This window comes from Gobius niger (genome assembly GCF_951799975.1).
Source record: "Gobius niger genome assembly, chromosome: 23".
Lineage (NCBI taxonomy): Eukaryota > Metazoa > Chordata > Actinopteri > Gobiiformes > Gobiidae > Gobius > Gobius niger.
In genome coordinates, this window is record NC_136874.1 from 7016832 (window position 1) to 7027561 (window position 10730).

Consider the following 10730-nt stretch of genomic DNA (forward strand, 5'->3'; position numbering starts at 1 on the left):
TTTCATGGGAATCACAATTTCCCCTCTTGTTAGCCGTTTTCTGGTGGACTATAAACATATTTATCGCACACAACTGTGTCAAGCCAAAATCGGGTCCATGTGGATGTGTTTTCACAGCAGATTGTTCAGTAGAAGTGAAAAACAGCACTCTCTCTGCTAACCTAGCATGTGTAGCAGGAAGCTAATGTAGCGTCTTGGTTAGCATTGAAGCACCTTGCTCCTCTCCATGTCTCTATCTTTATTTAGTAGAAAAATCTATTCATAATTCAGCATTTGTTAAAGTACCGTATTTTCAGGACTATAAGTCGCACCAGCCATGGCAAGTACCGGGGTATGGAGGCGTAACTTCACCGTTTACAAGCCTCTCCCAGCAATTTTTTTCTCTTTTCTCTGGCTGCTTCAAACATGACCATATATGGGTATATGGGCAGCTCAAATCACAAAAAGTCACAATATATTACAAAATCTCTGGGGTAATACATGTGTCCCTGGCCAGAAAACCACAATTGCAACTTTCCCAGCTTCGGGTCAGAGACGCAACACACACTAATAGAAGAAGCTAACAGGCTAACTGCGGGCTAGCACCACTTAAACAGTATTTACAGCCAAGTTTGAGTGGAAAAAAAAAGATTTCCATTGTGTTATTGGATGTACAATATCCCTCTGTCCCTTTGTCTTTTCTGTCAGCGTAGTATTTACTCTCACGGACAATTAATGAGTAAAAACGTAACATGCTACGACACCTGCAGTGGCGCTTGTGGCCTATAGGGGCATGAGCTACTTAGTAATAATAAGTACTGCTTTAAATACTGCGATAAGCAATATTATTGAAAAGGACAGTAAAGCTTTGTTTGAAAAGCACGTACACTTGAAATATCCCACTATAACATGAAACACTATAACACTTGGGTTAAAAAAATAAAGAATTACGTGAGGGAAAATGCGGTGAATATTGAGACCATTTATTAAACAGTAAGCCAATATAATTATCGTGACAGGCCTAGTTTAGACATAATTTACTCTAATTATCTCCTATCTTAATCTCGACCTGGTACTTTGAAGCTTTATGAGATGGTGCAAAAGTTTAAGAAGCACTTCATTAGGTTATAAGTGAGTCCTAAGGTGTGATTTTTGCCAATATTGAATAGATTGCAATCGATTTAACAAAACTAATCACAATTTGATGCGGTGAACCATATTCTGCCTCTGTTACGTCTTGCTTAAAAACATGCCCGATAATGGTCGTATTGTTGTGGCTCACCGTGTGTTTAATCAAAGGCCCTTTCCTAAGTTTCCCATCTGAACTTCTCCTAATTCCACGTGTGATTAATGAGGCGTGCGCCGTGTCACCCGCGTTCCGCCTTGTTTTGATGTCGCTGTTTTGACTTGTGCCACATTGTGCTGCTCCTGGTCAACAGCCTTTAATTAGCACGACACTGTACGACACTCGGTATCATTAACTTATTTTTCTCTCTGTCACTAAACAACTGAACATGATGCGTCTGATAGGTATGTCACTGTTACAAAGTTTGTTTAAATTATTAGTGTAATAATCTGATGTATAGACCTATTTTTAAGTGAGATTTTTCACTCCGTGCCAAAGAAGTTTTTTTTGTAACAGTGCTAGAACAGTGCTATGTAATATATTACTATTTCTATGCTGTAGAATAAAGATTTTATATTGTACATCTTTTTGTATTTCATGAACTGCTATAGGTACTGTGGTGTTATACTGCCATCTAGTGGTGGAGTCACTTTTTGCAGTTAGATATATGATTGTGTAAAAATATATTACAGTATTCAACCCTGAGTATTTTTACTGCTGCCTATGGGGATTGATTGTATTCTAATGATAGTATATACATATGTTTTTTAAATGTAATTGTATCGAATGATTTGTTTTATTGATTTTGATTGTGTTTTTAATGCTTTTAATTGTGTTTTTTATTGTGTCTGGTGTTGCTGTGAGGCACATTGAGTTGTCATGTAGGTGAAATGTGCCATACAGATAAACTTGCCTTAAAGTGTATTGGAAAATGATGACATCACTCAACAATGAGGGTGCATAAGGTCACTGAAAATACTGAAAATGAAATGTACCAGGCAAGTTTGGTAAGTCTTGCCTGGTCACCACACCCGATCTATATGACACGGATGGAAATGACAACTGGGAGGAAGCAAGATCACGGATATTATGTATATTAATGTGTTTTTTTTAACACCAAACTAGTGAATGTTGACTGTGTTTGGTGTAAGATATATTTTAATGATCCTCTTTTGTCACTTGCTTTGTTCCAGACATCGTACATGTAATGAGACCATTGTTGTGCTTTGCTTCTGTTTCTGTTCATTTCTGTTAATTAACATTTCAAACAGGGCTTTGTAAGTGTGGCCTGTGTTAAAATAGCAGCTTTGAAGTGTAACAGGTTCTCTCTGGCCAACAAAATATGATGTTACTAATTATATGATTGATAATGTGTAACGGGTATGTTGTGTGTACGTGTGCATACTGTGTTCCTATGCCCTTGTACTTTGTAATATGTTCTTTTGTACTATTGTGATATAATGGTTTTTGTTATGATTTCAGGGGTGGGCGCTCATAAGCTTTTGCTTCGGGTCACTCCTGCTCAAACAACATCTGATAGGACGTAGCATCTTTGGCCCTTTGAAGAAGAGAGGAGATGTTTTGTATCTACCTGTATGATGTCAGTCTTTGGACCCTTTTTTGTGCTTAAAAGTTGCCTGTCTTGTCCAATTATCTTTCCTTTGTTTGATGAAACCTTATAATTAACATCTATTTATGTGATCCTCACCTATGGTTTGTGTTGGAACCATGTGTGCTGGGAAACCTCCCACTTATCTGCCAGCCCACGCCTAAAAACTTAATCTGAACTAGAAGAGTCGAATTAGACACCAGGATCTGAACTGGAGCATTTATTTTTACAACCCACCCACACAATGGGACATTTTCGGACTAATGGGTCGATCAATTTCGAACATTTTCCTAAAATAATCAGCTTATCCCCCTCCTGAAGGCTGCGTTTCTGGCATTAAAAACTCTTCACGGCAAGTTTTCACCCTGAAATGTGTCCTTTTTAACCAGGAATAACCCTTTAAGTCTTTTATCTGATCACCGCCTATCGTTTGTGCTCGAAACCTCCCACTTCTCTGCCAGCCCATGCTTTAAAACTCGATCTGCAGGACGAGTCAGACGAGACGCCAGGATCTGAACAGGAGCAGTCATGTCTGTAAGTGTGTTCCACTGTCCGTATGTCTCCATGTGTAAAAATATATGTCAGATGTATGTAAAAGGTGTATTCTGTGTGTAAAACAATCACAAATGTGCAGGAGGCCTTTACCACAGCAGCAGAGGAGGTCAAGGTGTTGAAACAAACCCCAGACAAAGGAGAGATGACGATTCTGTACGGTCTCTACAAACAGGCCACATTAGGAGACGTCAATTTTGGTGAGTTTATCAATTTACAATCTTTTTATTTATTTATATATATGGCAAACTTAAGGCGGTTGTAAAGGGAGTGCCTTGTTTTTGCACAAAGGCGGGGCCAGGCACAAAAATGAAGATTGGCTGGTTGTGACTCACCCACACAATAGAAATAATTTGAAAAAAAGCGTTTTGTTACTGGGTTTATTGTCATCAATGTGTGAGAAAGTAGCGTTCACAGTTTGCAGGTGAACTGTGGGTAACAATGTTGTAAAGTCAGATTCTTTGCATACCTTAGTTTCCTGGTTTGTTTTCGATAAGAGCTGCTTGAATATGTACTTTTTACTGTTGTTTTTCCCAAATTTGGTTGCTCTTCAGGGCTTCGCTCGTATTTCTGTGCTAAACAACTTACTGAACTTCTTAACCCACGCCTGAACCAAGCATTTTCCACTTTTTTTTGCCACTTTTTCATCATTTTTTCGTCAATTTTTTGTAAATTTTAAATGAAAGGACAAAAAAATGTCACAAAAATTGACAAAAAAATGACAAAAAAGGACAAAAAAATTACAATTTCGTCACATTTTTGTCTTTTTTTCGGCATTTTTTTGTCAATTTTTATGACATTTTTGCCACTTTTTCATCATTTTTTCGGCAATTTTTAGTACATTTTTCGTCATTTTTTTGTCACTTTCTGTCATTTTTTTTGTCCATTTTTTGTCAACTTTTGTGACATTTTTCCACTTTTTCATCATTTTTTTCATCAATTTTTTGTCAGTTTTTTGTCAATTTTTTGTAAGTTTTTTTCCAAGTTTTCTCACTTTTTTGTCACATCATCATCATTGTTTTTCGTCTCAGTTCTGTCGCTATTTTCTCACCTTTTTTCCAGAAGCTTTTGGATTGGGGTAAAGCCAAACTGGAGAAAATGTGCTCGGTTCAGGTGGGAGTTAAGGGGTTAACCTCGTAACCAAGCACATATTCTCCAGTTTGGCTCTACCCAAATCTAAAAGCCACTTGCCTGGAGTTTACAGCCCTCATTTGAAAGTGAAGACCTTAAAAACTGATCATTGTGGTGTCGCTTCAGCTCGAGGTCCATATATATGTAGGTTCAGGTGGGGGTGAAGAGGTTAACTGCAAATGTAATAACTGCATTCCCATTTCTAGAAAGACCAGGAATCTTTAGCTTTCCGGGGAGAATGAAATGGGACGCGTGGAACGTTCACAAAGGTTTGAGACATTTAACTTCCTCTTTATTTTGCACTTCAACTGGATATCAACGTTTGTTCCACTTTTTTGTTGATTGGCAGGACTTACAAAGACTGAAGCCGAAGAAGAGTATATAAAGTTGGTGAATAGCCTAAAAGAAAAATACGGCATAGACCTATGAATGATTTTTCTTATGCAAAGTGAGGCAATAGATATGTTACACAATAGTTATAGTTATACAGTAATATGGCACATAGGAACCTTTAATAAAAAACATATTTGTGACTTTACAAGTGCAGTCGTTCGTCCCACTCTTAATAATTTAGTAAAACATAGTAAAACGGTGGTCATAGGGTTACTGTATAGTGAGTTACTAGTGTTTAGTGCTCAGTTACATGCAGTGTCCGCGGGCATCCCAGGCACGGATGGGGAGCGCTGCAGCATGGACACTTGCGTGGGAGGGGACCCACTTTGGCTGATGGACCCGCGGTACTGCCGGGTCTGGCTGGGCAGGTGCCGGGTCATTCTCCACCTCCTCCATCTCCTCTGGATCTCATGCTGGACCTGTGTATTCAAAAAAAAAAAAATGTATTTCTGTGCTAAACAACTTATTTACCTCTTAACCTGAACCGAGAGCATTTTCTCCAGTTCAGCTTTACCCAAATCCTGTAGGCCAGTGTAACGCCTCATTTGAAAGCTAAGATCTACAAAGCTCATCTAGATGGATCTTTTTCCTCACGTCAGATTTTTTTTACATCATTTTTTGTGGGGGTTTCAACTAATTTTTGTAACTTTTTTGTAATTTTTTTAATAGTAAATAGTACATTTTTTGTCACTTTTTGTCATTTTTCGTCAATTTTTTGTAAATTTTTCGTCATTTTTTTGTCACTGTCTGACAAAAAAATGGACAAAAAAAGGACCAAAAAAGTCACAAAAATTGACCAAAAAATTTACAAAAATAGACAAAAAAATGACAATTTTTCGTCACATTTTTGTTATTTTTTCGTCAATTTTTGTGACATTTTTGCCACTTTTTCATGATTTTTTTGTACATTTTTAGTAAATTTTTTGTCATTTTTTTGTCTAGGTTTTCTCGCTTTTTTGTCACATCTTCATCATTGTTTTTCGTCTCAGTTCTGTCGCTATTTTCTCACCTTTTTTCCCAGAAGCTTTTGGATTGGGTTAAAGCCAAACTGGAGAAAATGTGCTCGGTTCAGGTGGGAGTTACGGGGTTAACCTGGTAACTAAGCACATATTCTCCAGTTTGGCTCTACCCAAATCTAAAAGCTTCTTGACTGGAGTTTTCAGCCCAACTGATCATGAGTTTATTGTCACATTTTTTATTCAATTGTTATATATAGCATGTACTGTATGTATTTGCATTGTGTGTAAATTTGTCTGTTTGTTTGCTTTTACTTTTGAAGAAGAAGCAGAACTAAGTAACTTGCTTACCTGAATAGAGTTCCACACAGTTACCATGGAGATCCGCCATCTTTGCAGCTGTTAGTATACATTTCCATTGACTAACATGAGCTAAAAACAGTATAAAAAGTGGAGCCGTGGAACAACTCCATGTGTTTTAATGTGAACAATAACTCCAGTATTTTAATTTTACAGCAAAAACATTGAACTTTGTGACAGTTTGTGTTTCATGTGAATAAGTCAGATAATTGCAGAGATTGTAACAATGAACCAAGTCAAATCATCCTCATGTTGACGATTAAAAGGCTGCCATTTATCTGTATGTGATATGACTGAAATCTTTGTCAAAGCGCCTTACCTCTCCGTTCAAGAAGCAATAGAGGACGGCCACCACGAACCCCTGTCCCAAAAGAAAGTGAATGAATTGTTACTTGGATCTTTCTTCTTTCTTATGGCCGTATCCGTTTACCTGCGTCGACGACAGCGCCAGTTCGGCAAATGTCCAAATCTTGAACATCAAGCTGCTGACGGAGACGGGTAAAAAGGCGAAGATGATGTACTGCAGGCCGAACAGAGCCACCAGGAAGAACGTGGACTTGATCAACCTCCTGGGAAACAAAACCAAATCAGTAAGTATCTTCCAGACACTGACTGTGAGAGATAACATGACCTACCTGTACTGTTTGAACTCATTGCGCTGGGCGTCAGGCATTCGGAGTTTGCTCACAATGATCCGCAATATCCCCAGGAAAAATATTACATTCATCTAAAATAAAACTTCTTTTGATGTTTTATTGCAAATTAGAATCTGTGCGAAGAGGGAAGACATTCTTACGATTATGGTCAGGAGAACTGGGACTCTTAGAATCCACCAAATCCACTCGTGTCGTCTCGTTTCCCAACACCTTTGGAGCAAAATCATGGATTTTAAACGTCTGCAATAATGTTAATAAACATTTAAAACAGCTCACCCTTCATCTTCGTAAAAATACTTTGCGAAACCCCAAGCCGCGATGGTGATGAATGGAACTCCTATCAATCAGTGCAGAGTTTTTAGTTTAAACAATGTCTGAAAACCTTCTGGATCCATTGTGTCCAGTGTGGAATGTGTTTTTTTTACCCCAGCTGAGAATGAGGTACCAGGCCAGGTGCTTCTTGAGGGAGAAGAAGGAGCGAGTGACCAGCGTGAACAGGAAGTGGCCCTCGGACAGGAGCCAGCTGTAGTTGGCCAGAATGGAGTAGTTGGAACACATGAGCGCCACTTTACACCCGACCTGAGACCAATCGGGACGGTTATGTTTCAGTGGGAATTATTCAAATCATTTACGGTGAAATGGCACGCAAATTACAGCAGAAGAACACTTTATAATAACTACACCTTATTTAGCCTTAATTAATGAGTTAACACTAGAAAAGTCATTAGTTCAGTGTGACTAACACAACGAATAAGTGAAGTATGTGAAGAACTATTCATTATGAGTTAGGCATGAACTGTGGTAGTTAAGTAGTTAAGTAGTAAGGGTTAATGATGAATTAAGGTTTAACTCTTGAACTATTAAAGATTATTCTGTTAGTAAGACCGAATGTTTGCCTGCTTTACTAGTTTCGACCACTTCCTGTGATCAGGCCCACCTTGTACACATAGGCCCCGGGGCTTAAACAGAATTGTAGGCCCTCACCCCCCCTCAGCTCAAACCCTAACCTATAACCCTAAATCCCACAAAAACCCTAACCCTGCTACTTCTACATGTATCCCTCTGGGTCAGGCAGGGCGGGCCTACTCTAGGTACACACATAGGAGCTCAGCACAATCATCACATACAGTAAGTCAAGCTGTAAAGTGAAGTGATTGACATGAAAATCAACAAATCACCTTTTTTTTCTCCTTAACTCTGATTGGCCCTTGACTGGTAGGCCCTCCCCTGCTAGCCCACTGGATAAGGTTGCTCTGCCTGTGATCTTCCACAGAAGCGTCACCTGGTGGTGAAAGTGACGCATTGTCGACGGTGTACACCTTATCCCACACCTGGGATGCCGTCCTGGAGAAGGCGTCAGTCAGTCGGGGGGTGAAAGCTCTCCCTCCTCCCTCCTGACTGATAAATCAATCTAAGCTGCCTAAAAACACGTCACTTTCACCACGGGGTGACCCTTCGGGAGTGATCAAAAGTAGTAAAGCAGGTAAACAACCCTTCTGTCTTACTAAAAGAACAATCTATAATAGTTTAAAGTAAGAGGACAGTATGAACCTTTTGCAAAGTGTGTTAACTCATCATTCATTACGGCTAAATATGGTGTAGTTATTATTAAGTGTTGCTGAATTGTTTGAGAAGCTAGAAATGTGCAGTGCTATTTTGATCCAAAGTGCTTTAGTGACCTCTAGTGGCTACATAGTGTCTTTGACCTTTGTTTACAGAAAAGGAAACAATTCAGAATGTCTTTTTTGGGGGAGGGTCCTATTGTACATGTTTGCATTCTCCGTTGAAATTACAGGGTAGTAGTCACAGTGGTAGAGGTCCTCGTCCGCGAAGAGCAGCGAGTCTCTGATGAAGATGAAGATGGCCCTCAGGATGAAGGACAGGAAGAGCTGGACGTGGATGTGGTTCCTCGTGCAGTGGAGTTTTCTGCAAAGCATAAAACAGGTCACGCTTAAACTTAAAACCATTGCAGTGTATAAAGAATCCTACCTGAAGAAACAAAATATAGTAATGGCGATTGTGAGAGAGATGAGAGACAGCGTGTATCCGACTGTGTACATGGTCTTCACGTAGGAGAAGTACAAATGGGATTCTGGCGTCTGCTGATCAGACAAAAGAAAAAAATATGTCGTATTAACTTAAGTAATGTGTGTTAGACGGCAATGCACCCACCTCTCCCAAAAAGGGCAGTGTCTTGTTAAAATTGTAGCCACAAGCTTCTTCGTGTGGGACAAGCAGGTCAGACCATCCCTCCGCGGTGCAGTTTCGATGCACTATGCCTACAATAACAATCAAAACAAAACTCCATGTGCCAATACTAAAGAAAATAAGGAGTAGTGAGATAATTGTGTGTGTATCTTATACCATCTGAATTAAAGAAGTCGGGACAAGGCTGAGAAACAGTTTGTCCAGGAAGAGCAGGGGACCAGCAGTTGAGGTGGTCCCACCAAGCAGTACAATCTAAACGAATGTGGAACAATGTAGCTTTAATGGGTTATTTAAATCAATATTTCAAATTGTATAGTAGTAGCCTATGCCTAATTACACACCCAAAACCAGGGGCGGACTGGGACTGAAAAACAGCCCTGGACTCTGGTTAGTCTGGCCCAAATAAGCGTAAATGCGACAATTCCACAAATACATATGTTAACCTCTTACCCCCCGCCTTAACCGAGAGCATTTTCTCCATTTTCGGCTTTACCCAAATCAAAAGGCTTCTTGACTGGAGAGCAACACTGTAACGCCTCATTTGAAAGCTAAAATCTAGAAAAGTGATGGTAACTTTTTGTCACGTTGTCGCTGCATTTTTGTCATGTTTTTGTTGCTTTTTCATTACTTTTTTGTGGCTTTTTGGCGTGTTTTCGTCACTTTTTCGGCGCTTTTTCGTTGTGTTTTCGTCTCTTGTTTTTCGGGGGGGGTTCATGTTATTGTTTTTTCATCGCTTTTTTCATTGCTTTGTCGTCACGTTTTCGTCACATTTTGTCACTTTTTTGTTGCTTTTCCAGCACATTTTTGTTTTTGGATGCTTTTCTTTTAAGCTTTTAGATTTGGGTAAAGCTCGGTTACGCCCGGGGGCAAGGGTAAGGGTATAAGGTAAAGTGAGAGGCCAGACCGGTGGCCCGAGAGCCAGTGGCCCTTCTGTGCTCTTCCAGAATGGACATATGGCCAGTCCGCCCCTGCCCAAAACAATGGCATGATCATCTCTAACTCTTACAGTCTGAATCAACAGTGTCGCAGATCAACCACTAGATGTCACCATAACACAGCGTTTACGGCATTATCATCAAAGCACAGCGGCTTTTTGAGACGGCGTCACTAACACGTTTAATTTAACTTTAAATGCTGTGGTTGTTGACACATAGGAAAAAAATGTAAAGCTATTAATTACTGAAACATACTTGTTGAAAAATCTGCTTTTAGTGATTGGCACTTCTCTTCCTCCTGTATAAGACTGACATGGGGTTGGCAACCTGTTGAACATACCGTCTGAAACGTAGATAATATAAATAGAAAGCTTTTTAGCACAACAGCTAAAATGTTTAACAATGAGGACAACGTAATGACTGACTTACCTGATGTATAAGAAGAACTCCAATTAGTCCAATTCTATCCATTTTAAGTCAAACGTGTCTGTTTGTTATAAATAGCTGGAGGCCCACATGTTAGGGCTTACTCCAATGCAAAGCTGGATTTTTTTGTGCATAAATCGTCATGCATTCTTCCCCGTATTGTTTTTGGCAGGAGGATCCAACTATGGACTGGGCAGTGGACATGAAAAACTGAAAAGCCGAAGTAGATGCACAACCTTTTCTGGATTTCAAAGTAAAACAAAATTACATATAAGATGAATAACTAATATAACGCAACGTATTTGATGCATTTGTATCTATTATGTATCAGAATGACGCCACCAGACCTGCTTTGGTTGCTAAACGGCAAACCTTTTAGTCTGAGCTTTTATTATGAAA

The 10730-nt window shown here is 39.4% G+C and overlaps 1 protein-coding gene across 1 annotated transcript; it reads right to left on the reverse strand.

Annotated features, from left to right (window-relative positions):
- Positions 1-5032: 5032 nt before the first annotated feature.
- sctr (secretin receptor) lies at positions 5033-10458 on the reverse strand (the record flags this gene model as incomplete). Its single annotated transcript, XM_079581799.1, has 13 exons — positions 10335-10458; positions 10161-10248; positions 9127-9222; positions 8935-9041; positions 8752-8864; positions 8556-8688; positions 7188-7341; positions 7039-7099; positions 6903-6972; positions 6742-6833; positions 6537-6675; positions 6426-6467; positions 5033-5209 (listed from the first exon to the last, which is right to left on the reverse strand). Exons 1-13 carry the CDS (start codon positions 10374-10376, stop codon positions 5033-5035), a joined length of 1314 nt encoding a protein of 437 aa, XP_079437925.1. The 5' UTR covers positions 10377-10458.
- Between the last annotated feature and the right edge of the window lie 272 nt (positions 10459-10730).